This window comes from Astyanax mexicanus, chromosome 8 (genome assembly GCF_023375975.1).
Source record: "Astyanax mexicanus isolate ESR-SI-001 chromosome 8, AstMex3_surface, whole genome shotgun sequence".
Lineage (NCBI taxonomy): Eukaryota > Metazoa > Chordata > Actinopteri > Characiformes > Acestrorhamphidae > Astyanax > Astyanax mexicanus.
Genome location: NC_064415.1, coordinates 44,542,549 through 44,569,933, shown reverse-complemented (window position 1 = coordinate 44,569,933; position 27,385 = coordinate 44,542,549). Strand labels below are relative to the sequence as shown.

The following is a 27,385-nucleotide window of genomic DNA, read 5'->3' as shown; positions in this document are numbered from 1 at the left end:
TATAAAAAGTAACGGGAGGCTGCGAGTGGTCCAGCGGGCTAAGGAGATCGCTGAATTCCTGCAGTCAACCATTTCTTTAAAATATAGAATTTTTTGAGTGGACTTGCTTTTAAACATGCTTTTTAAATGTCATGTAAAGCCGCCTGAGATTGACCAATACATCTTTTGAATAGATAAATATATGTGTTATTAGATTCAGAGTTGAAAAAATATATAGAAAAAAAGTTTCATTGGAAATAACAAGCAAGCAAATGACACCCATTCGGTGGAATGGCCCATATATATGTTTATTTATAACAGGCTCACCAAAAGGAAAGAAGTTATTAATGTTCCTTATTAATGGTTTTTAATCATACTTATCTGAGATTTTATTAAGACTTTAGCCTATATATATTATTATATACACTATATATACAACTCATATTTTATAAACTAAGAAAATATTATTTATAATTTATGCATATGAATGCATTTAAATAACATAACATATAATATAGCTATAAATAAGCTATATTATTTTTTTTATCTGCATGGTAGATAAAATCTTATTTTAAATAATTTACTGTGTTTTTGTGTATTTTTGTGTATTTTTGTGTATGTGTGGATGGGGTCGTGTTTGTGTTTATATATATATTTTTTTGTTTATTTATAACAGGCCCCGCCCACGCGTCTGGTGACGCGCCTCGGCTCTGGGCTCCGCTGCGCTGTGACGTCAGGGCGGCTGTGAGCGGAGGGAGCGCGGTGCTGTGGCTGAGCGAGAGGCACTGAGTCCCCGCAGAGCGAGAGAGCGGAGTCCGGGAGAGAGAGAGCGCGCGGAGAGACACGGAGCTCAGCGATACCGCGGGGGAAGAGCACACGGAGGACGGAGCGGCGGAAGCGGGTCTGGCGGTGAGTGCGGCGGTGTGGATATATATATATATGTATATATTATAGGGGGTAAACGGGCGGTTTATCGAGGTCTTATCACGGACTGGTCGTCGTGTTTTTCTGAGGCGTTAGCCGGTTAGCGCGAGGAGCCGCACGCGCCGCAGAAACGGCCGCTAGCCGAGCAGCTAACCCGCCTGTATACCCTTAACCCCGCACCGTCCATACAGCCGGATTACCGCAGTTTAACCCGAGATTACGGCTCTTTCTCCACATTACTGACTGAGCGCGGGCGCCGTGTGCGGGGCTGCGGGGCTGCGGGGGGAGAAAAACGGTCAGAGCGAGCAGCAGCGCCCGTTTATACCGGATTTACTCTGTATTAAAACACGAATATAACACAGAAAGGCCCTCCGCGGCACAGCCGGGCACACAGACACACTCCTACTATTATCGCCTGTGATGGTTTATGTTCATTTATGTATTTACACATTTATAAATCTGATTATCATATAGCCAGCGTTATGTGTGTTCCTGAGGCTGCGGGTTTAACCATCAATATCACTATAAAACTCGATACATTCAGTTACAGCTGTAGAACAGGAGACTCGCTAATATTACTCACACTGCTCACAGACAGACGGAGAGAGAGAGAGACGGGGAGGGGAAGAGCGATAGACGGAGGACGAGAAGAGAGTAAAAGACAGACAGGATGGAGAGGGAGAAGACAGACAGAGGACAAGGAAATTGAGGCGAGGAGAAAGATAGAGGGAGAATGAGAGGACTAGGGAGAAAGAAGGAGAGAGATATGGAGAGAAGAAGGGAGGACTATGGGAGAGAGAGAGAGAGAGAGAGAGAGAGAAATGAATGCACAGTGTCCTTGTAAGCCTCAGTGAGACTCTGCCTCTGCCCCAGTTTTACATGCAGCACTTTAAGAATCACTATCAGTACAGCACGATAAATAAATAAGACATTTTTTATGCAGCCATATAAAAAATGCATCATATGGAACTGAATCGTCTTGTAACAGAACTGTTACCTTTAAAACCACCACACACTATGATCAGCCATGAGTTTTTAAATAGGATTGCTCCAATAAGGGATTTCTAATCTGATATTTGGTGCATCCCTAATTAGTCAAAGTTATCTATGAAGTAAAATGAATGTATGCATCTGTTTGATGCCAGTATTTTGTTATATAAGTAATTATATTCTCGTACCATCATATCGCTCTAGTTTTATTACAGTATTTTTGTTTTGTTGTGATTGTACACTAATTCAGTGTTTACAGTCTACTATAATGGACCCAAAATAAATAAAAAAACAACACAAAAGTTATGTGTTTATTTGCCCGCACCATTCATCTGTGTTCAGCTACATTTTTCCTGAAGGGGCCATTTAGAAATGATGTCCTGTTTTGGTGTTGATGCTCTAGACTTTGGAATGGCTGAGAATCTTTTCGGACCTCTGGCGTCTGTGATGAGATGAGATGCAGTTGTCTGGCGTAACTGTTTTCTGTCTGATTGGTGTTTTTCTGCTTCTGGAGGGGTCAGTGTGATTTGTGAATGTGAGCAGACCATCACATTATTGAGCTCAGTTGTATGCTAATTTGATTGTCTTTATTTGTTAGAAATTCATTTTATCATCTTAAAGATCAGTAATAGAATTGAATAACTTAACAACTCAGTGTTGTCACTAGTCTTGACAAAAGTGACACTTAGAATTGTTTATCTAAGTATGTTAATTGTGCCATTTGGTTTTGAAGGTTTGTCACATCTGGGTGAAGATAGTCATAAAATTCACTACTTCTAACATTTAATCATGTTAAAATAATTTAGTCGTTAAGTTGTAAGTTACATTAGAGTAGGGTTTTGGTTCACTGTAGTGAATCTTATCAACTTAGATTTATTTACGGTGGTTGTGAATGAATTCAGATGTTGTTTTGACTACAACACAAATGCAGCTTTTTATTTATTGTCTAAACCAACCAGTAAACCTACATGTATCTTGTGAGTTGTGGATGGAATGTTGATGTTGGTAGAATGATGGCAAAACTGAGCAAAAACAATTTCTTTACTATTTTAATGATTGATAAAAAAAAAACGTTTTAGAGCCAAAATCACACACTTCTAGTAGAATGCTCTCTTGGACATCAGGCATTGTGTTCATAATCATTTGATGTAATAAGTTTCTATAAGGGAGGTTTTAGAAGGTTGAAGTTTGTCTGGTTTTATTCACCTTTATTATTCACCTTTAAATTCACATTTATTATATACTTTGCATCTTAACTTAATTCTTCAGTGGGTAATTATGTGGTAACATTCCTTTTTTATTTTTTACTTAAGAGTGTTTCTCTCTGTTTCTTTTCACTTACAGAAAGCTGAACAAACCACTGAGTTGTCCTTCACCATCATGTATGCATTTGGACAAATGAGGATTTATCATTTTTCATAAAGTTCAAAACAATAAAATACCAAGTAAGTTGCAGTATTTGTTTAGGATAAACCCAGTGATATTCTTAAAGAAAAAATGGCCAGCACCCAGACCAGTATGAAAACCTCTTTCAAAGACCCAATTTCATTTAAGAACAGCATGAAAAGATTGTACCGGGAGAATCTTGAGGATGCGCCTATTAAGAAGCGAGTGATGGCGGAGATGAAGATGAAGCGGAGGGGTGGCCTGGACGTGCTGCCCAGGGGCGCAAAAGTAAAGCGGGAGCTGGATGAGTCACGTTGTGATGTGGATGCTGAGGGGCAGGAAGTGCATGATGGGAAGGCTTTGGATCTAAGTCCAGGGCTCAAACACACTTTAGCCCAATTTACCCTGAGCAGCCAGAGCTCTCTGGGTGGCCCAGCTGCTTTTTCAGCCAAAACAGCCCAAGAAGTGAGCCTCCCAGGCGGCATGGCACCTCTGCCCTCACCCTCGTTCCTGGGCGTTGGGCCTTTGCTGGTTCCCTCTGATAGTTCCACTGAGCTTACACACTCCATCCTGGAAGGAGAGTCTATTTCCTGCTTCGTAGTCGGCGGAGAAAAGCGACTTTGCCTTCCGCAGGTACTGAACTCGGTTTTGCGAGATTTCTCCTTGCAGCAGATTAATGCAGTTTGTGACGAGCTTTATGTTTACTGTTCCCGCTGTGATGCCGAGCAGCTGCACATACTCAAAGTTTTGGGGATTCTACCCTTTAATGCACCGTCTTGCGGCCTTATTACGCTGACGGATGCTCAGCGGCTCTGTAACGCCCTCCTGCGCCCCGGGACCGCGATACATGTCGAACAGTCTATGCTAAAAGCGAAAGACAGCGAGGCCGGGTTCCAGGTGGAGCACCAGTGCCTGGGGAAGTGCCAGGGCCTGTTTGTGCCGCAGTTTTACGTGCAGCCGGATGCGCCCTGCATACGCTGTATGGAGTGCCAGCTGCTTTTCTCGCCACAGAACTTTGTCATGCACTCTCACTGCTCACCAGACAAGAGAACCTGCCACTGGGGCTTCGACTCGGCCAAGTGGGCCTGCTACCTTCAACTCAGCCGCAGATACCAGGGAGCAGCCGAGGAGCCCAAACTCAGACAGCTGCTTGACGAGATGAAGAACAAATTTCACTCACCGACGCTGAAGAGGACACTGGACAAGGTGAGTGTTTGCTTACGTCAAACAGGTGGTGTCTGGTTGTCTAAGCTGAGTGGCAGGGTGCGCCTCAGGTCAGTTGCCTGGTGGTAAACTTTTAGACGTCTGGAGTTATAATAGTTTTATTACGCACTTGATTTAAATCACATAGTTGTTTGAGCGTAATTACAAATTGACATAGTCATAGAAATTGTTTACAATTTGGAGTCTTGATTTTCAAAGAAATTATAAAAAACTTATAAAAATCTTTACTCTTTGACAAAAAAAATGTTTACTCTTTTACACTTTTACAAGAGATCAAAATATTTTAGAAGCACAAATGAGCTGTGTATTTAAGTTTACACACAGTTCTATGCAGTTTCTCAGCTTTTTTTTCAAAGAGGTACAAGTGAGAAATAATTCAAATGAAATTACTGCGTTTTTTTTTCTTCCGTTTTTTTGGATGTGGTGCTAATTGCGATTGATAAGAAGTCTAAGGGTGGTCATGTGTTTTGTGACGGTCTGGGGCCGGCTGTGAGACCTGCTGAGAGTGCATTTGTTTTTGGGAGTTGTTTTGGTAAACCAGAGTTGACCCAGTTTTATGGTGTGAGTGAGGGTGTGTGATGATGCGGGGGCTTTGGGAGGTTGGGTTTAGGGCAGCTGGTCTGGAGGGTAAGTACACGATTGGTGTCTGGGGGGGTCACCATGGGGTCGACCATAAAGAAGCTTTCTGCGACTGAACTGTTGCAGACGGAGGCATAAAAGCCTTTGTTCACTCCGTAATGACTCAGTTGTATTGAGGTAGTAGAGATCAATAGATTAGATGATTAAATGGCAGATTTTTATTTACTAATGATTTAAATCACAGCAGTAAAAAAGATGTCATACACATCTTGCTACTGTGCTGTTATAACTAAAAATCTAAATGCTTACTTCATTTGATAAGGAAAACAGTCATTTTAACCTAAACGTGCCAAGACTTTTATCCTAGATATATCAGCCTGTTTCTGTTCGTCCATTTTTTTTATTAAGAAGTATTGCAAAAATGCTTACTATTTTAATATATATTTGTATAGAATGTTTTGTGAAGAGCTACTAAGGTGACACTTAAGCAGTGTAATAATGTCTCTGAACGCACTGTAATTACACACATGTAAAATATTTAGAAATATTTAGAAAGTGTACTTGATACAGGTTTATGCTCCCTGACGTTATTACACTCTAAATATTACTAATTGATAAATACATGCAAAGCAGTATTTCAGCTAACTGGCTGAGTTATAACATCATGGTAAAAGAGTTTAAGAGGGAAAGATGCAGTTAAACATGACTAATTACACTATTTGTTACAAATGTGCAGTTGGACACTGTTCTTGAAATATTCACAGTATTGTGTATAATTTGTGTATAATTTTTCAGAATTTCATATTGTCTATCCCTAGTACACACACCCACACACATGCACACACACACAAGCACATACACACAAACAAAAGTCCAGGTCACTGAATATTCTTAGCTGTGTTGGAGGTGTTTCTGAGCTTTCACACAGAATACAATCACTGCTGTCGATCAGCTGAACGTTTGTCATCTCTAACACAGCAGCGGTGGATAAGCGCTAGCCACCCATGAGCACTGGAAAAAGAACGAAACGTGTACAGTCAGAATGGCTCGGGGGGAAATGCCCACATTACATCACTGCCGTGTCTGTCAGTGGTCTGATTTCAGGTCAGAACACTGTGGATCATTCCACAGAAGGTAAAAAAACCCAACAAAGTCAAAGGGAGCTATAGGAACAGTGGGCTATAGAAAAGTCAGCCTAAAAAGGGGGTCTGGTTTGTTTCACAGCCACTAAACTGGCACTATATCATGACCTTTTGACCGAGCCAGGCTGCTTTTGTTCTCACTCATGACCAGTAAAGGGACACACACAAAACCACTTTTACTTTGACTAAAAACACATTTTAAGCAAAAGTGTTCCATATATTACTAAAAAGGTTTTGGTGATAGATTAAGCCCGATCTTTGTTAGCATTAGCCTAGCCTTCCCATTTGCCAAGTATGTCTTGGCATATTAACTTTATCTGGGGTCATTTATCAGTCGTAATTAGATCAATCTTCATAATCTTATGTTATTTAGCTATAAGAATCCCCTGTCAGAATGTTAAAGTAGGCTTAAGTCCTGTCCTGGAAACTGACTTTTTCAGCAGTTGAAGAGTTAACAGACAGACTGTAAGGCAGCAGACAAGATTATTTATAGCTGTTGCAGGTGCGAGCACATCGTGTGTGTGTGTGTCTGTGTGTGTCTGTGTGGCTTCGTATTCTCCTGCATGCTTTTGCAAGTGGGCCGGAAATACCGTCTGGTGTCTCGTCTAGCGCTCAAACCACTCACACACTTACGCACACACACACACACACACACACACACACACACACGGCAAGTGTCTGAGTAGTGTCTGACTGAGACAGACCTTGAGTCTATCAGCCACACACACTGACCTCACACACAAGTACACTTACACACACTCACCCCATGGTTTGTCTCAGTTCCACATGGCTAAGGGTGAAAAACAGTGTGAGCCAGTAACACCCTGTGTCTCTCACTCATTCTTTCTCTCTCTCTCTTTCTCTCTCTTTCTCTCTACTTCCCCCAAGGATTTTTAAGCTCGCTCAGTGTTCTTGTTTGTTCTGTAGTGGTAGAGAACATGGCGAAAGCTCTGGCAGACTGTTGTGAAATAAATGTTTGTGCAACGAGACGTTCAGACAGGCTTCATTAACACACGCACAATCCGCAAAAACCTCTTATAAGGTCTTTCACTTTATTAGCTAAATCAATATAAAGTGTATTGTGTAAGGCTTTTTTTAGTACTGGTTTATATTATTATGTTGATTCTCATTTATTACGTTTTAGCATGGAATGCCTGATTCAGAATTACATACAGGTAATTATTAAAAAATTAAGTTTTAAGATTAATAACTAAATACTTTTTAGTAGGTTTGATTAATCTTGATCTAAATCTAGTCTGGAATCTGAATGGATCTGTGTATGTGCGCAAGTGTGTGGTTTGCTGCTGAACCTACGCATGCCAGTAAAGGACACTTGTGGTGGTGTCCATATCAGAATTCCCCTTTAAAGTGTGTGTATGTGTGTGTACAGGATGTCGCACAGACAGACAGTGAGTTGACGGTTAGGATTGTTTACCCTAAAGCTCCTGCGGAGTGACTCACACTTTCCACAAACCACTGGACTCTGGGAAACACACTCATACACTCGACACACAGCGCGTGTGTCCTATTTCTGTGCTGGTATGGTGTAAGCAGTGTCTGTCTGTGCTCGTCAGTGTCTGAGTGCCTGTGTTTGCGTGTGTCTGTTAGGGCTGGGCAGCATGCCGGTATGTTCTTGTAGACTTTAACTCCACCTCAGTTTATAGTACATAATAAAATACACCAATTATTCAAACCACACTTTCACAGTTTGTGTAGTGATGCTGTGTAGTACTGAGCTGGACTGTGCTGCTGTAGCTAATTCAAACTAGACAGACTGGAAACGGCCATGACTGCTAACATTAGCTCCCTCGCGCGACCCAAAAAAAATCTCCACCCAATCCGCCTTAACAGTCTGACCTTTCACACACATCATTTGAAATTAATAACAGCCTTGCTATGAGTGTGTGAGTGTGTGCTCTTTTTTGTCTAAGCTCTAAATGGTGTGTGTTGCACTTTGACACTACACGACTCAACAACTTTTTTTTTTTTTACTGAATCCCAAACCAGATCTTGTCAGCTGAATGTGAGACACAGACTGTTTGTGTGCATTTAAGCTGAAACACACACACACACACACACACTCCAACGTGTTTACTGGCTAAACAGAATGAGGTAGTTCTGTCTGGATATTAATGTCTGGGTCATGAGAAATGACCCTATTTCCTTCCTCACAATGTGGTCATGTTTTTAATGATACATATGGGACATGTTATTAGAGTGTGTACACTATATGGACAAAAGTATTGAGACATGTGCTCGTTCATAGTTTCAAAATCAAGGGTATAAAAAAAAAAAGATTTTTTTTGGTGTATACACACACACACACACACATATGTATAGGTTAATAGTGTGTGCAAAAAGTGTGTGTGTGTTACACAGCTGTGGCTTGGCTTGCAGATTGTTTTGGCTGACAGAAACACACCCTGTCCGTCTCCCACAGAGACCCAGACACACACACACACACTGTTATTCAAACACACCAGACAACTGCTGCATTTCTCTCTCTCTCTCTCTCTTTCTCTCTCCTCCCCCCTTCTCGCTGACTTCATTTACCACAGGTCATGAAGTCTCTTCCTCTCTCGATTCGTGTTCTTTCTCAGTCTCACTTGCTTTTTTTCTTCTTCCGTTTTCTTTTTTTTTCCCTTCCTTTCTCTCTACCACGAAACTTTCCTCAGCCCTGTTTCTGTATCAGCTATGTGCTTTTATCTACCTCTCTCTGCACATTTTCCTCTCCACCTTTACTTTTTTCCTTTCGGCTCATTTCTGTGTGTTCCTTCCATTCTGCTTGTGTTGCTGACTGTCCTAACTGTCTCAATGAGAATCTAGTGTGTTTAAATGTACTCGCATTGCTAGTGGTGATCATCAGGTCCAAGCATTGTACTTTTATCAAACCAATAGAACACAAAGGATGGGCAGTGTTTTAAACTGGTCTTATTTATAATAGCTGTGAGGGGAGTACCTTGAGTTGGCAGAGCTGCTGAACTAAGTAATTAGACAGCCGTCCCCCTTGTATGTTCCTCTCATAGTGCGGCAGAATTGTTCTTGGTAAAAAGACTAAAGCGCTTTAGTGGGAACAATGCGCACGCACACACACATGCTTTAAACTAGGTTGAATATAGTGCTGAATGTTGGTTAAAGCCAGTTAGACAGTAGACTGGTTGTCAGTATTCAGTCAGTCTGTCTCTGTTCTACCAGCATACTTTACTTCAGACTTCAGTCTTTCCTAGAATGAATATGTTGCTCCACCACATTTGGTGCTTCAGTTCAACCACTTCTGGTGGATTGTTGATTCAGTTCATGTCCTGATTTATACATGTGGACTGAATTGTCCATCTGTCCAGAGAGGACAGTGCAGCTAAAGCTTTAGGCAGCTGCTCCGCGTCTCGAGCCAAAAATAACCCAGACCGCAGTCGCACCACACAGCAGAATAAACCGCGACGTGACCCAGCAGGTCTGTGAGAGAGAGGAACTACAGGCTGATCTCTCTGTGGCCTCATTATAGTCATGAGGGTGACATCAGCAACGTGAGCAAGAGACGATGAGACAAAACGAGAGAGAAAAAGATGAAGGGGAATTTCTAGTGTTTTTCATGGGGACAGAAAAATGTGTAAAGAAAGCTCTGTTTCTGTCTTTCCCTCTCTATCACACAAACACACACAATAACACACACACACACACAGATATGCTAAAGCATGTGATACCTTTCTTAAGTTGGTGTTGTAACTAGGTTTTGGCAGTATGGTGGTGATTTTGTATTCTGGGATATTTCAGGTTCTATTATTTGTCTACAAATAACGAAATTGAATAAGCTCATTACCTAAGGTGCATTCAATATGGCCACAGGGTAGGGGAGCTGTGGAAGCTTACAGATTGGTATTATCATGCTTTAAAACAGGTGAGAAAACCCTAAAGCTCAGAATACCCAGAAGAACCAGTCTGCAGGATGTACCTCAAAACATTTGCACTCTTAAGAATATTCATTAAGCTAGCTAAGTGTGTGTGCTACAGATCTGAGGCAACAGAGTAAAAAAAAAATTCACTGCTTACTGTCCGTCCAAAATCAGTTGCTTAATCCGAGTCATTCTTGTCTTAATGTGTGGGATTTCTGTGCTGAACAGAATGTTATCATGCTAATTAACCTAATGCTAACAGCTTCACTTTAAGTTTATAAGTTTATAAATAACATTTGTAACAGTCATCCTGACAGTTTATGATTAAATGTGGCAATGATTTAAAAGTATGTGACCCTGTAAGCAAACAGCTTTGTATTTAATAGTTTTGAGAGTGTCTAGGAGTGTCAGATAAACCCATATTAATGTAAATGCAGAAAAGGTTTACATTTTAAAGATACAGTCAGAACAATATTGTTGATATAACAAAACAAGTTATTTGGTATAACTTTTAATATTAGCATTAACATTTGCACTGTGTGAATGTTATATATAGATGTTTAGTGATGCATTCAAGGTCAGTACTGTCCCTAAACCCTGTGTGGAGAGAGGTAAATGGAGACATGAGTGTGGGCTGATGCTAATGGAGACAGATTACACAAACCGCAGTGTCTGAACAGTAACTTAGAGCTCAGGTCGTTAGTGAAAAAAGCTGTTATGGTGCTAATTAACTGAAAGCTGATGAACAGATTAACTGTAAACCACCACACAGTGAGAGAGAGAGAGTGGATGAAGTTTAAACGATATGAGACACCAGTAAATGTTAAAGTTTGGCCAAACACTGAACCATACAATAGGAAAAGGGGATTTTACTGATTTGTTTAAATTCTCAGCTTAAAATTCAGTGGTGGAATAAACGTACACTTACTTACATGACACTTTTTTTACACAGGTAGTGAGTGGAATAAGTTTAGAGTCCTTATAGTAAAGTCTGTTAATGTGGTGGCCATCTTTGCAGTTCCACCAGGCAGTTAGACCAGGCTCTGTTTCTTAAGAAGGAAGAAAAAAAAACACACACACATTTTTTGCTTCTGACCAGCAAGCTGATTGGCTCTTTTTGTTGAAGGGCAGGTGCCATGCTGAGAACCCTCATGCATATGTGAACCAGTATTTATAGTTTGTGTACAGGATGTTCACAGATCATGCAGAAATGCTCTTTCCCATTCATAAAAATCATTCGGAAACTGTTGTGGTCTGAATTTTGCAGTACATTTCTCTGACATACATACACAAAGACATAATCATAATAAATTTATTTTTGATAAGTGTCTCAGGTAACAGACGGTTTATTCATACCCCTTTGATGCAGTAACTTTATATGGGGGAGCTTGTAGAGGTTCACCACCACTGGAAACACATCCAACTGGGTAAGTGTGTCTAGAACAGACCGTTTCACACCAGACCCCACTCTCACTGTGTTAGATGAAACATTCATAAGCTTCCTAACACTCCCTTTGGAAAACTGAATGTGTGGACTGTCTGCACCACATAACCCACTCATCACTTGCTGGGTGGCCTCCATCTTTCCCTCCTCTCTCCATTTCTCAATCTTCCTCTCGTGCTCTCCCTCTTTCGTTCTTTCTTTCTTTCTTTCGTTCCCTCGTGCTTTTTCTCGCTGTCTGAGTTGAAATGCACCGACAGACTCTTGCAGCATGCATCCTGGTTAACAACATGCCCCTAAAGAGACGGCCCCACTGGGAGGTGTGTGTGTTCAGATGTGTGGCTGGAATAGTGATTTGCTGAGAAGGCTTTAGAACATGCGCTACGATCTCCAGCATGGAGGATGTCAGATTTAAACTGCTGCTCTCCTCCAGAGCTGAAACAAAAGCGATTCACTAATCTGCCTATGTTTTTGATTATTCAACTTTTCACAATTTGCTTAGGGCAGTCTGTCCGCTCGGTGTAGTGTAGGGCAGATATTTCCATTTATACATTCCCAGCTCCTCTACCTGAATGTACATCTGCAATAGGAGTGTGCCATATCGTATCGTACGTGATAATATCGTCAACATTTTTGAATATTGTGAACGATATTATACCCTAAAATATATCGTGCCATAACACTCACCCCTAATTATCACATCAGGGTTCTACTTTTTTGCTGTTTTTAGCAAAAGAAAAATTCACACTGTTCTCATTTCCCATTATATATCAACTAGAGACAGTTTATCTGTTCAGTATCATTTATTTTACTTAAATCCTGGATATATGGAGATATATGGAGTGCATTATTTTTAGTATCATGACATTCTGGATCATTGAATTCTGTTACAAATCTGATAAAATTCTTGTATTTTTTTAAATCTCAGTTTGAGACGTGCAATATCATATCATATACAATAATAAAATGTATGTTTTGTTTTCTTGCAGTAGTGTATTTTTTATTTTTTTGTCATTTCGCCATGTGTATCGTTATCGCGATAATACCATGAAATATTGTGATATTATTTTAGGGCCATTTCACCCACTCTTAATCTGCAAACCTAAAACAGTTTGACCCATTTTTTATCTGTTTCCGTATTTCATGAGCCGTTTAAAGGCTTTGAGGATGCCAGGCTGCAGAATATGTTGTTTTAGAATCATCATTGCAATGCATGCATATGCAGTATTCTCATCATGTTATATTATATAAAATATGTCATGTTACTCAATGCAACTAACAAAAAAAATGGATCTATATGTGCAAAATGAATCTACCGCAAACAGATTAGATCTGCGTAGTTAATCCAGTTTTGAATAAATAAAGTGTAGTGAAGTGCATCATGCAATGTTGGACCATTCTGGAGAATTCTGGTGTAAATTCCTGTGTTTTAATATTGCAATTTATAATAAGTAATGTGATGTATGGTTAGAAGTGAATATGTTCAGTCTGTAGGCTGTAAATATAAGGTATACTGTCCCAATGTCCATCCTCAGTAGGCGCTGAGGTACGTGCGCGCATGTGCGCATGTTTCCATGGCCCAGTTAGAGCTAGAGAGCAGCTGGTCTCACACACGTGTGCACAACCACACGCACGCACACACTCATCATCTGCAGTGATGCTTACTGGTGTGTGTACTGGGGTATAGAAAGGAAGGTCACTACACTGCTGTCTAGCAGTGAGGAACCACACACACTGAGACACGCATGTGCGTGTGTGTCTTTTAGAAATGTGCTTTGGTGCATGCGCATGCATGTGTGTGCAGGCTGTAGTTTATCGTGTGCAGCGGCGTAATTAATGCAGCACAGCGGAAACTAGAACACTGTACTTCACCCACTTTCTGCATTTTTTATGGTGCGAATTGAGACTTAAAACTGTGCTATGTTTCAGTGTAAACAGCAACGGTTTGCAGCAGATCTCGTCATACAGATAGGGTTCGGTGATATGTAATAGATGTAGGTATTGTTGGGATACAATACATTTTACAATGCATGGTATCAATTATTTTTTGTCCAGTTGAGAATCTGTCTATCTGCGTATTTTTTCACACCGAACGAATTTGGTTTCTAGCTGTTGATTTCTGTATAAGAAATAAGATGGTTATACAAGTACAGTAACATACAAAATCTGTATAGGCTGACTAAAAAGTGACTAAAATCTAAATAAAAAAAAATGTCCCCACTGCCTTGACAATCATATCTCTGTTACTTAAGTATCTTTGTAATTTTATTCACTCAAGTTAGTACTGTGCACAGCAAAATAAAAGGGTCATTAAATCTGACATTTTCTGATTTCATGTTCTTGTTTAGATCACCTTCATACATGGCATTGAAATTCAATACAAATAGAATATTCACCAGTGTGACGATCATCACAAAATACTGTAAACGGGACTAGTCTTTTCATTTAGTGATCTACGGGGTCCAAGCACATTATGATTAAATATACATTAGATCTGGGGAATAATTTAAATTTGCATCTTTTTCAATCTACAATTCCTCCTCTATTTTATTGTAGTATAGTGCACCAGAATGTTCATGTTAAGCTCCCTGAAGTGTTCTTCGATGACTGATATGGGGCTTTGGTTTCAGAACTTCTTTATATGTAGAATAGGTCGTTTTGCAAATTCAGATTGAGCCTGTAAGTGGAGTTTGAGCCCTGCTTGTTGCTCTGATATTATGAGATGTTTTTTTGTAATGATACAAGCATTTTTTGCTGTTCAAACCCTTAACTGCAACACAGCCCTGTGTGTGCTGGAATGTGGCCTCGGCATGTACAGCATAAGTGTATGTGTGTGTGTGTGTATGTGTGTGCGCTCATTGTGGGAGGCCCTGTGTGTGTCTCTTTGGGGTTTGTTGGCATGCTGGAACTTATTTGGGTCTCTCTCTCCCTCTCTCTCTTACTCACACACACACACACAGTTTGGCCATTCAGGGAGTTATTTAGACTGGACGGTTTGTGTGTGTAGAGGGAACAGATGGAGCACTGTACCAGTGGCTTGTAATACTAAGAGTTTAGCCCCCTGTGAAAATCAGAATTAAATGCTGTCTGTCTGAGCAATAAGAGTTTATTTAGTCAGTGAAAAATGAGCACTAACAAGACAAATACAGTAAATAATAGTAGTTTACATGTCTCGCTGTGTTAGAGATTTTTTGCATTAGTGTGAAAGTGCAGCCCAAGTTTAACCAGAACCCATACGTTTTAGACTGGACCTAATCAACTGACACTGGCCAGTTTGGAAAAAATATATATATTTACATTTTTTAAAATATCTAGTTTATCTTATTCACATTTAAAGCATTTACATTGACGGATTAAATAAACTATGTGTTTATTGGAAACTGGGAAAACTGGTCTTCCACCAAGGGTTAAGCTACACTGTCACACTCACATACTTTATTACATGTTTATTAAATTAGATTTCTGGGATGTTTGTATGCTAAGTCCAATCGTAAATTATTTAAATACAAATAAAATATTAGAACTAGGTTTTAGTAACATCTAAAAGCCATTCTGTATTTTTAATACGTTCTTAAATTAAATATTGGCACCTATTGTTTGCTGGAGCTCTATTTATATATGCCTTATCAAACTGAGCTGTGTGTGTGTGTGTGTGTGTGTGTCTGACCCTTATCAGACTGTGTGTCTAGACAGTGTTCTGCTGTGGACGGATGTGCGTATGTGTGTGTCTGCCAGACTGTCTGGCCAGATCTACTCTGGAATAAACCTGCCTCAGCCTGTCTGTGTTTTTACAGGTGTGTGTGTGTGTGTGTGTGTGTGTGTGTGTGTGTGTGTGTGGTTTGAGCTCCCCCACATGGATAGCTAACTGGCTTATTGGATTAGCAGGCACACAATGAGTTTGTGTTTATCTGTATTGTGAGAAACAGCAGCAGAATCCGAACATCACCTCTTGTATCTCTAGTTTACTTTGCTTTAAATTGATGAAGAGCTGGAGATTTTAGATTGCTACAGCCCCCCCACCCCCCATCAAATCTTCCAGACTTGACTCCAAACTTGAGTTCTCTTGATGCAAAGCTCCACAGTTTCACAAGAGGGGTAGACTGCTCTCTTTCTCTAGCTCTCGCTCTGCCTGCTGTTGTAGGTGGGTGTGTGGAGGACAGCAGGCTGGGATTGGGCGATGTAGTGTGGTGTTTGTGTGTGTGTGTGGGCTGCAGTAGTGATGCAGTGTTTAGAGAAGCAGCAGATGGATGCAGTCAGCCTCTGCCTTTACACACACTTCTGTTTGAGGATCTGTGCGTCTGTCTTATTCTCTCTCTCTCTCTCTCTCTCTCTCTCTCTCTCTCTCTCTCTCTCTCTCTCTCCCAGTAAAGGGTGCATAAATACACAGTAACACCTTGCTCAGTATTGGCAGAACAGACATGAACACTCATTCTTCCACCTCCTGCTTCCTTGTTCTGCCTTATCTGCCTTTTTTACTGTTTCATTCAGACAGTTTCTGTTTCATTCAGCCTTATTGTGCCTTCTTGTTTTACCTCTGCCCCCTAATTCAGCCCCATCCTGCATCCTGTCGCATCCAGTTCATGGAGCCCCCCTTATGCCTCCTTGTTCAGTCTCCTTTAACTTTCTTATTCCACATCAAGCAGCCTTTACATTTCACATCATTTGTTGATGTCTAAATAAATCACACAAATAAATCTTGTTCTGTGTAGGCAAGTGCGTAACACTGTGTGTGTGTGTGTGTGTGTGTATGTGTGTGTTAGTATGCTGTTAATGGACTAGAGGCAGTGGGGATAAAGTTCAGAGTAAATGTTGAACCCTACTCCCAGGGTGTGTTCTAGATACGTTCACACACACAGACACATGCGCTTACATTTAACCTCTGACTTACAAACATTGTGTGAATTAGTCAGGGCAGTTGATAACACTTGACTGTAGTAAAGGAAATGAATTTCTCTCTCTCTGTGTTTGGGACAGAAGGGAAGAGGACACTGTGATAACACTCTGGTCATTAAAAAGAGATTAGTTAGGGCCTGGGTGTTATATCCCAGAGAGAGTGTGCAGCAGCAGGAGAGTGTGTAAGGAGCTGTACATATGGTTAGACTGTGTAAATGTAGGCTGAATGTGTGGAGCTAAACTGCTGTAGGCTGAATGTGTGGAGCTAAACTGCTGAAGGTTGAATGAATGGTTTGAGAGCTTATTTGCATATTATGTATTTCATTTGTGTTTCTGTATAAATAAGACTGATTAAATAACAATATATTGTGCAGTGTGTGTGTGTGTGTGTGTGCGCACATGCACACCACTTAGGTTTTCAAGGTTAGACACCACTGCAGTGTGCTTTTGTTCCTGCAACCACTCCCCTCTCTCTCTCTCTCTCTCTCTCCCTCACACACACTCACACACACACACACCTCCCCTTGCTGCAGTGCTCTTTCCTCAAGAAATCAGACCCCTCCTCCACACACACACACACACACACACACACACACCTCGCCGTGCCTCCAAGCACACAGGAAAAAACTAGCATCTGGAGATGGATACTGTTCTCTCTCACACACTCTCTCTCTCTTTCTTTCTTTATGAAGCTTAACCTGTTTTTGGCTGTGTTTGAGACTGATTAATTACTGCTGTAGACGGTTTGTCGTGTGTGTGTGTGTGTGTGTGTCTGAGTATGTGTTAAAAGCAGTCTGGACTGTTTGCTCAATCAGTGTCTGTCCATGTCTGATAACCATCAACTACTGCCAGACCACTGGGCTTGCCATAGACACACATACACACGCACACACACACACACCAGTCTGTCTGTCGCCACCTCTGCTAAAGTATACTCAATAAACAGAGCTGTAAATGTGTGTGTGTGTGTGTGTGTGTGTGTGTGTGTGCATGCATGCTGTTTCTGATGCTGTGTACTGCAGAACACAGCAAATATTTTTCATTTTAACACACATGTGCACTGACACACACTGCTGGGATTGGACATGTTACCCTGCAGATCCTCCAGGGGCACCAGTAAGCAGCCTCTGGCTAATGGAAAAAGTAGTGCTGTGGATTTATCAGAATCTCTGAAACAGGAGAAACAGTGGAAAGTGAAGATTTTAGACTTTAGATTTTTATATTTTATCAGTTTGTTGACAGTTTGTGTTTAAAAGTATGGTTCCTGCCTCTAGAGGTATTGGACAGGAATAGCTATGGTAACAGCCTCTACTCTTTTGTTAAGTCCTTATGCTGTTGGAACATTGCTGAGAGGATTATTTTATTGTATTCAGCCTTACAGTAGCGGGAATGACTGTGAGCCCAGCTAACGATTGTTGATGTTCAAAAGATTTTTGCCAAAATCAAAATTTAACAGATAAGGTCAGTGTAGTTCTGATCTTCCTATCCAGACAGAATGTAAATGCATGTAATGTGAATTGAACCTGGTGTACTTATGTTATGGTTTAGCAATTAACTGTATGTAATTAAATGTGTTTGTTTTTTTGTTTCAGAAAGCGACAGATGATGATGGCCATATGAGGAAGCCCAGCCCTGACCTTTGCCCCTCCAGTGATAAGTTGTGTGATAAAGAGCTGGAGAAAAAGGTACTGACAAGAACACTAACACACTACAACAGCAACCTTCACCTCTGTGCTCCATTATACATAGAAAACTCCAGTGTTCTTTCCAATCTCTGTCCACACAATCTGTCCACAAAATAAAATACGTTTTATTACCACAGCCCCTCATTATTTATGTTTTTCTGAACTTGGAAAAAAGTAGATAAGTGTCGACCAAAAACTCACTTTATTGGAAACTAATAGGCAGACACTTGCTTATGCTTATTAAAAAACACTGAAATGTTACTTAAACCCAACCTGTTTAGAAATGTCACACTCTTGCCCAAACTTATCACCCACACCAGTACTCCCCTCTTATCAGAAACACCACCCCCTCCCTCATCAGCAACCTTCACTACATCCTCCCCCACTCTCTCTCATACTCTCTCGCTCTCTCTCCTCCACAGTGCTCCATTCACTCACACTCCACTCCCTCCCTGCTGCTCTCACATTCCACACGTAGGCAAATATGCACCACACACACACACACTGTGCTTCACCCACCACTCAGAACAGCTTAGTCTGACACACACACAGACACCCCTCAGCCCATTCACAAAACACACAGCCTCCTGCACTTCTTCTACTCCTCCGATAATGACGTCAAACTATGGATAAAATAACAAGAGCAAACATTGACTACAGACTTAAGACGTCTGGTTCAGTTCTGCTCTTCAGGCACCACCTACAAATAGTAACTGTTGTGAGGTTAGACATTATACTGAAAAAACAAATTGTTGACTAGTTTTGGACATTCAATTCTAAACAAATGATACCACAGCCATCTGTCAGTGTCTGTGAGTCCCAAAGAGCATGATTTTTTTATGTCTCTATGGCTCTCTATATATGTACTTGTGATTTGGTTGATAGAGATCATGACATTTCCTCTTTTTAAAGACAATAATTACCAAAATTATTGATAAAACTAAAACCGTGAAAAAGTGAATGTTATTATTCTTTATTGTACAGTGATGTTTGCTTTACTGCATTTATGTTTATTTGCCCCAGGCTGAGTGTATGTATTCATAATTATTGCAGTGCTTTGCATATGACATACTCCTGAGTGTGTGTGTATTTAGGAGTATGTATTTTCAGTGCGTATGTGTGTGTAATGAGATTTGAAGCCGCTGTTGTATTATTCATGCACGGAAATGTGTACACGCTGCTTTAATGAGACTTAAACACTCCATTTTATCTGCAGACCTCACTAACGAGCTTCATTTATATTAATGTGCTGTGCGTGTGTGTGTGTTTACAGGCTAAAGACCAGTCTGTGCTCGGGTTCAGTCATCTGTTTCCTGATATCAAAGAGGAGGCTGCCCATGCTCCCATCGTCCACCCCAGGTACAGCTGATTTCCCAGCCTGCACCAGGGCCTCTGGATGCCTTAGTGGTCTCCTTTCAGTAATCTGTGCATAGATTAGTGGCAGAATTACTGGAATTATGAGGGTTGGCTCTGGAGGGCAGAATTGGTTGGGATTAATTCTCACGGAATGTTGTGAAGGAAAAACAGGGTTCTGCAAGTGTTCCTTAGTTAAATGCAGTGGCAACTCAGCAATCAAATGTTTTCTGGGTAAATGACTTCTCAAATACAAGGAAAGTGTTCTTTTCCCCATGTAGCAACAAAAAGAGTTCAAGGAGACAAAAAACTGTATTATAGAGAATATTATAACTACTTCATTGTGTCATTTGCAGTAAAACTGATCTGTTAGCATGTTTTGTACTATTATGAGTGGATCAGACACAGCTGTGCTTCTTGAGTTTTTTTTATTTATTTGTCCACTCACTGTCCTTTACTCTATTAGACCCTCCTACCTAACTGGTCTATTTAAAGTCAGAGAAAGAAGCTCATGCGTTGCTACATAGTCCTGTTGGTGGAATATTCTTGGTCCAGCATAATAGATGTATACACTGTGTATCTAATTGTCCATAAGTTTATGGACACCCCTTATAATAAACGTTTTCAGCTATTACCGACAGAGTTTTGCAAATGCACTTTGGAGCACATAAACCAGGCCTAATGCCAGTCGTTTAATGCTACTGAGTGAAATCAAATTCCTTCTCTTAATAGCAGCACCATTCAGCACCTTAGATCATTTCTCTGGTTTACACTGTAAAAGCTATAGAATGGCTTTTTAATCTTACATTCCTCTGACTTCGGGTTCTGGGCATAACTAATGTGTGTGTTTGTGTGTTACAGCTACTACCTGTACCCGTACGATAAGATGGTGGCTCCCAACGTGTCTCTGCAGAAGGATGGTGAGGTCGGAGCGGAGGTTCTTGGAGCGCTGCTGAAACAGCACTACAGCAGGAGAATACACAACCAGGACAACCAGCCTGGTCAGTACACACAGATCTTAATCTTCACCATGCTCAGGAGGACAATTATCAAATAATAATATTTTTTAAATACAGCAGAAATCCTTGCTCTTTTTCTCTCTCTCTGTGTCAGCCTCCTCCAGCTCGCTCGCTCACTCACTCACTCACTCACTCTGTGAAAGAAAAGGGGCCAGACTCTTCGTGACTGTGTGTGTGTGAGAGAGAGATTTGTCTCAGCTCTGCAGTCTGCCTGCCCTACATTAAAATTCAGCACTTTTTGAGCCCCTGAGGAAACACACAGGCGTGCACACACACACACTGGTGTTCAGCTTATTCTTTTACACGCATTCTCGTTCTCCCTGTCCCTGACACATGCTGAGCTGGAACTGTTATAGATGTGTTTCTGTGTTCAGAGAGGGAGTTTTGCATGCTTTTGGCCTTTCTAAGCTCCTGTGTGTTTTTCTTATAGGCAAATGACAAACAAAATTAATCACTGCTGCTGTAAGGAAACTTCATGCTTTTCTGTTTGTATTAAATGTTCTACATATAGTGCGTGCGTGCGCGTGTGAGACCAGACTCGAAGACACTTAATGCAAAGAGAAAAGTGTCATACATAATATGTATATAGTGATGTTAAGTTATTAGAAATGCTTTTCCCCTTTAGTCTGACCAAGTTTTCCGCTTCCTCTTACTATACAACAGGACCCACATACACAGACACACACAGACATTTAGTCACACAGGCTGTGCGTGTGCGCCCACCTCATCCTCCTCTTCCCTCCTACAGATCTCCATGTGTCTTCCTCCTCCGTTGCCGGGGAGGTTAAATCCAGTCACCCAGGCGAAGCACCAGCCGTTGCCGTGGAGACGGTGTGCAGTAAGGAGGATGATAAGGAGCGAATCGTGCTGGACATAGTCCAGATGTACAGCAGACAGCAAGAGAAGCTCAACGCCACACTGCATCGGCAGCTGCAGCTCGAGACGGTCAGAACACTTTACTTGCCTACCATACCCCCACCAAACATAATTCCTCACCTACCACACCCCTAAACAACTACTGCTACCTCAGGGCAGGGAGGGGGTGAGGGGTGAATTCCTCTTAACTAATGATTGTCACTCATCTCAGTTCAGTTCTGTTCCATTCAATAAACTTTATTGACATAATTGTGTTAAGAAAATTCCTTAATCTACCCCTCTTTCTCTGTCTTTCTCTGTGTAGGAGTTGGAGTCAGTGCGTGGAGGTGAGGCGGCCCAGCTGAGGCAGCTGTCAGCAGAGCACAGCGAGCTGCAGAGCGAGCTAGAGGCGGTTCACACTGAGCATGCTCAGAAGCTGGGGGAAGTGCGTCAGGAACAGAGGGACCTGGAGCGCAGGCTGGAGCAGCTCAGGCAGCAAGGCTGCACCTGTAAACCTAAAGCACAGGAGGAACAGTACACTGCACAGGTACACACACAAACACATACTGCTGTTTTAGTATGTGCGGCAAGGACCACCATTAATATGTGTTGTTGCATCCATATAATTCTACTTCAAAACCTAACGCAAACCAGCTAAACCAAACACACTGACATTATAACGTACCAACCTCAAACATAACTTTACCAAACTAATCCTAAAACCAACCAATGACCATACTGACAATACTGACTCTAAACCCAGCTGTTAATGTGGGATGTTCCCTAATCATAGTTACTGTAAAACTAACCTTAATCTAAACCCGTAAAAGGTACTCAGACATGAAATAAATTCAGTGCTGGACTAGACAACACTTTAAATGGAGTGTTACGTTTAAAAAGAAAAATTGACCATAGATTTCTAAGTAATCCTGTCGTTATGAGGACATACTCTGGGATACTATAACAAAATTACACGCACAGGTAAAGTCTGGGCCTGGAGGCTAAGCCGGGCTGATAAGCACTCAGCCTTTGTGGTTTGTTTGTAATGCTCTGCTGTGTGTGTGCGTGTGTGTGATACAGAGATACAGATAGTGTCTTCTGCATAATAGGTCAGATAAGAAGCTTTATCTCTGTCTGTCTGGGTGTGTTTAGTCTAACCTTACTTAGTTTAGAACAGTGTTGGTTGACTGTAGTTGAAAATAGCCAACCGGAATTACCATATACAAAACGTTTAAAAAGTTACCAGTGTTCATACCAGTGTTTATAAAATTATCACGCATTATACCTCACCTACCACACCTTATTGTTAGATGCACTGTAAGATTCAGATGTTTTTAGTTTAAGGTCTATTTTTCTTATAAGACATTATATATAATATGGATAGCTCATCAACATGGTAAAACTCTGCTATTAAACACGTTACACATTGTGGGACAGGATTCTTTCTTTCTTTTGGTTATTATATCCTGTAATATCCCAGTACTATTATAGTATCTGTCATAACAGTGCGTTGGGTTTAAACCTGTTTGGAACATGTATTTATCACAGACAAAGAGAAAAACAAGCTTACGTGTTCTTAATGTGGGCATGATGACATAGATTAGTGGTCTATATCATCAAGCAAGAATCTTCTATATAAGCCTGCATAGACTGTGTAAATAGCTGTCTCTCTCTCTCTCCCTCTCTCTTTCCTAGCTGTGTGATCTGCGGTGTCGCTTAGAGCGTGCAGAGGCAGAGCGCCAGGAGCTGCAGGACGAATTACGACGGGAGCGCGAGGCGCGGGAGAAACTGGAGCTCATGATCACTCAGCTCCAGCATCAGATCATCCAGACTACCAGCAAGACCAACATGAGTCCACACAGCCAGAAGACACTCTCCTCTACTGCCCCGGCAACTACAGCCAGCTAAACACACACACACACACACATTTGTGTGCCTGCAGCCTGTAAACCCTGCCCCCTCCCTCATCACCCACACAAGCTGAGTCCCCGACACAAGCGAAATCAGCCCTGCTGGAAACGGGACCGGGACATGCGTGTTCCTTTTTTTCTTTTCGCGTTTAAAAGACTTATAATTTAACACCATTTAAAACATCTATTTTATGTTGTCGTGTCGTTTCCCATTCTTACAGTATTTAAAACCTTTGTATGTGTTTTAATTTATAGTTTTGCTAATAGGCTGCTTATTAAGGAAACAGGAGGGGATGCTTTGCCTCTGAACTGGACTAAAGACTGTGGGGCTGATTGGAAACAGAATTAAATGTTTTAATCCCACCGGTGGAGCTCCAAGGAGTCAAAATGAACACTGAAACCAGTGCTTTGCTGTACACCAGCTCCAGCAGGAAAAACATTTTTACCTTCTAAAATGTTAAACTTCAGTGCAAAATGAAATGGTTGATGAAAAAAGGTCTGAAAGTGTACTAAAATGTCTGCGATGTGGAATTATCATCCTAAACATTGCAGTCATTGTGCTTTTTCATGAAGGTGAAAGCAAAACCCAAAGGCTGGAGGATGGAAGGGGCCTCTTTGAGAGGCCCGCTGGCTTCAGATGATAATCCTCCTTCTCCCTCCTTTTTTTCCCCCTCCCTCCCTCGGCGCCTGCTGTCTGCTGGTGATTAGACGTTTCCTGGATGTTTTCTTTCCTTTTAGAGCTGCACACATGCACACGTGTGCCCTCTGCTGGACAAAACCAGCTGCAGCAGCAGCGTCCGGATGATAGAGTGTTTAGTGTTGAGCCTCTTCACTAAAGCAGCTGAATGTGAATTGCAGCATTTAGTTGATCTTTTTGAGGAACAGTCAGAGCAGAATGTTTTGTTTTTTGGCATCCCACAATACACACTGTTCCAAACGCACAGCAGGGTGAGCAAACGGGGGAGACTGAGGGCCCCCGGGGGCCACATTCATGAAATCACGCCTTAAAAATGAAAACCTTCTGTGCTTTTCCCACTTAAACTAACCTAAGATTTATTGTTCTTGATGGTTCTTCTTGACATTTTAGTGTATTTTGGTTTTCCACAGTCACAGCTGTCAAATATGTTTCAAATCTGTCACGTTCAGGCGCACAGCAAATTAAACTGATGATAGCCTGGCACTGTTTATGATACTATAATCACTACATATTTAAGAAAATGATTAGGCCTGCTAGAAATGACAAACAATAATAAAGCTTAATTACGAGAGAATAATTGACTGTAGTTCAGAATTTGTATTGAAATTTGCATTTAAGTACATTTATATCAATTTCAGTCTGTTTTTCCTCCGATTTCGTAGATTCAGTAATATTAAAGTAATGTAGCAGTAAATTAGTATAAATGCATATGCAAATATCTTACTAAGGCAAGATTTAGGTATTTAGGAGAGCTGTGCTTTTCTGTTTTCTGTTTCCAAGCTTTTGTGAATGTTGCGCCCCCTGGTGTCCGCCTCCCCTCGGTAGTGCAGAGGAGCTGTTATATCTGTGGAGCAGAGCGTGGCAGACAGAATCAGAGATTTTTTTTTTGTCGCTGTTAGCACGTTGCTGTGAGAGAGAGAGAGAGAGAGAGAGAGAGGTGGTAGACAGCAGCACCATCTGGAGCTTTTCCTGCTCCAATTCAGTATGATTTCTCCAAGCACACAGACAGACACGAAGGCAGGCAAGAGTCCCAGGGTCAGTACTGATCTGCAGAGTGATTTTATAAATAGTTATATATATATATATATATATATATATATATATATATATATATATATATATATATATATGTATATGTGTGTGTGTGTGTGTATGTGTGTATATTTTTATATATGTATACACACACACATATATCTCACCCAGTCCGTAAGCTGACAAACACAAAAAAGAGAAAAAGAAAAAGATGAGAAAAGAGTCTTTAATCAACCAATACTGTACATTTGTGATCTCTGTTTATTTGCAAAAACAAAAAAAGAAAGTGGTTGGAAATGTATTTAATGTATTAATGAATAGATTTATATACACTTTGTACATACTGTAGTCTTTAATATATTAACTATGTCATTATAAAGAATCTTTAAAAGATTATATTGTGAAGCTCACTGGGCCTTTTTTCTATGAGGTTTGAAGTGCATGATGGTGTGAGAAAAGGGAAATGGGTGAAAAAATAATAATTACAGCTGTTTTTAATGCTTCTGCTTATTATTATTACTATTACTATTATTACTATTATTATTATTATTATTATTATGATCATCATTATTTAGTGGTTACTCCTGACATTGTTGGGGCTTTTCATGTTTGATGTTAAAATGTATGTTTGCCCTGTTACCATGACACACTATGAATTCTGTGTTATGAGGCGGAAAAAAAGGTTTATTTGCATTTAGCTACTTTTTGTACGAAAGAACGAGGAAAGCATGCGTTTTGTAAGTGATTGCTGCTTGGCTCTTTAAAAAATCTATTATTATTTACACAATAATACAGTTTTGTATATGTGTAATCCCCACTTTTCAGGCTGCACCCACAAATGTGTTTGTGTATTGCTACTGTTGGGATGTTGGTCAAGCTTTATAGAACGATAGCTAAAAAAAGAGAAATAGCAATATTGAGAGACATTTAGAGTTATCATTATTCACCCTAATATGAGACAGAAAGACAGGCAGTGATTCTCCCTCATCCACACAGTTAAAGTCTGGGTTCAGGTAGTCTCATAAATCAACTGCTCATTTGTTCACTTTCATTATGAGCTGCAGTCGTAATTTCCTGTGGTCCTGATTGGTAATGATGTGTGTGTGTGTGTGTGTGTGTGTGTTAGAGAGAGCTGAGGCTTTGAACAAATCAGTGTTGTTGGCTGCTGTTGCCTCCGCAGCCATCACTCTAAAGGTGTTTTTTTTTTCTTTTTGTTGAGGTATTTAAATGCATTTCTCAAGCTTTCTAGAGTGAACTGTTTTTTATTTGTACTGAAACTATGAAAACTTGTAAAATTGCTCTCTTTTTGCTTTGTACACAGGGGGGCGCTCTAGGGCCGAGCTGTAGAAAAAGTGGCCACACTATTAGTGTCGCTCTCCTCTCTCTATTTCTTGTATGTGTATGAGAGGTGTTCACTAATGCTGAATAAGTGGATATGTATAGGCTTGATGACATTATGATGACTATTAGAGTTATTATTACCCTAACTAAGACGATTAGACTATTAAAGACCTAAAGACCCTTTTTGCAGCTGAATGCTTTGTATAGAGAAAAGAACATATGACAGTTCAGCCCTCACTACGACATGCTGACTGTGTAGCGTTGTTTAAAAAGACATAAATATATATAAATATATATATTATAAAAAATATTGAAAACATTTTTTTATTATGAGTGTAAAACACAACTTTTATTGGCTAAATAATGAGCTTTTTTTATTGCCATGTTTCTCCAGACCTGAGAAACACCATGTGTTTTCATCACACGACCGGATGTTTACTGTTTACGGCTGTTGGTGAACGTCCCGGAGCGTGCGAGCGATGCATGATAAACGAGACGCCGCTCTCCTACCTCATGTTGTGATATAAGAACTGTTTTGTAAGCAGACGACACATCTCTCCAGTTCCCCTGAGTGACCGATTTCCTAGTTTAAACACATGGACGTGCTTTTAGCCGATACCTCAGTTGTACGTAGAGTTTTTTTTTCTGTTGTTCTACACTTTGTACATATGCCTTGTATAGACAATGATCTTGGATTCTATTCAAGTAAAGATCTGTAGTGTCAGAAAGCTCACTGTGTCCGACTTTTTCTTCCTCTGAGTCAGTCTGGATGTTACCTGGGCCCCTTTAAAATCCTTAAATATTTATTACCTCTAAAGTTTAATGGTGTGTATAAACGTGTTTCCAACAGTTTCTAAAACCATCCGTCTCCACCCCAGTCCCTGAACTCCATATAGTATCAATGTGTTTTTACAGTGGTATGAAAAAGTTTGGTCACCCCTGAACATTTTTAATGATCTTAGTTTATAAATCATTGGTTATTTGTATCAGCAATTTCAGTTAAGTGTAACATATTGCAGATAGACAGTGATATTTGAGAAGTGAG

The 27,385-nt window shown here is 40.6% G+C and overlaps 1 protein-coding gene across 1 annotated transcript; it reads left to right on the top strand.

Annotated features, from left to right (window-relative positions):
* The first annotated feature begins 718 nt into the window (after positions 1-718).
* skila (SKI-like proto-oncogene a) lies at positions 719-27,071 on the top strand. The gene is made up of 8 exons (XM_015601593.3): positions 719-888; positions 3,238-4,485; positions 18,041-18,133; positions 19,407-19,492; positions 20,348-20,487; positions 21,254-21,450; positions 21,686-21,907; positions 23,056-27,071. Exons 2-8 carry the CDS (start codon positions 3,391-3,393, stop codon positions 23,266-23,268), a joined length of 2,046 nt encoding a protein of 681 aa, XP_015457079.3. The 5' UTR covers positions 719-888; positions 3,238-3,390; the 3' UTR covers positions 23,269-27,071.
* The last annotated feature ends 314 nt before the right edge of the window (positions 27,072-27,385 follow it).

Excerpts from the sequence above, each read along its gene's own strand:
- skila (XM_015601593.3), top strand. The coding sequence starts at position 3,391 with ATGGCCAGCACCCAGACCAGTATGAAAACCTCTTTCAAAGACCCAATT. Across the intron at positions 18,134-19,406 it reads ATAAAGAGCTGGAGAAAAAG|GCTAAAGACCAGTCTGTGCT; the intron begins GTACTGACAAGA and ends GTGTGTTTACAG. Across the intron at positions 19,493-20,347 it reads GCTCCCATCGTCCACCCCAG|CTACTACCTGTACCCGTACG; the intron begins GTACAGCTGATT and ends TGTGTGTTACAG.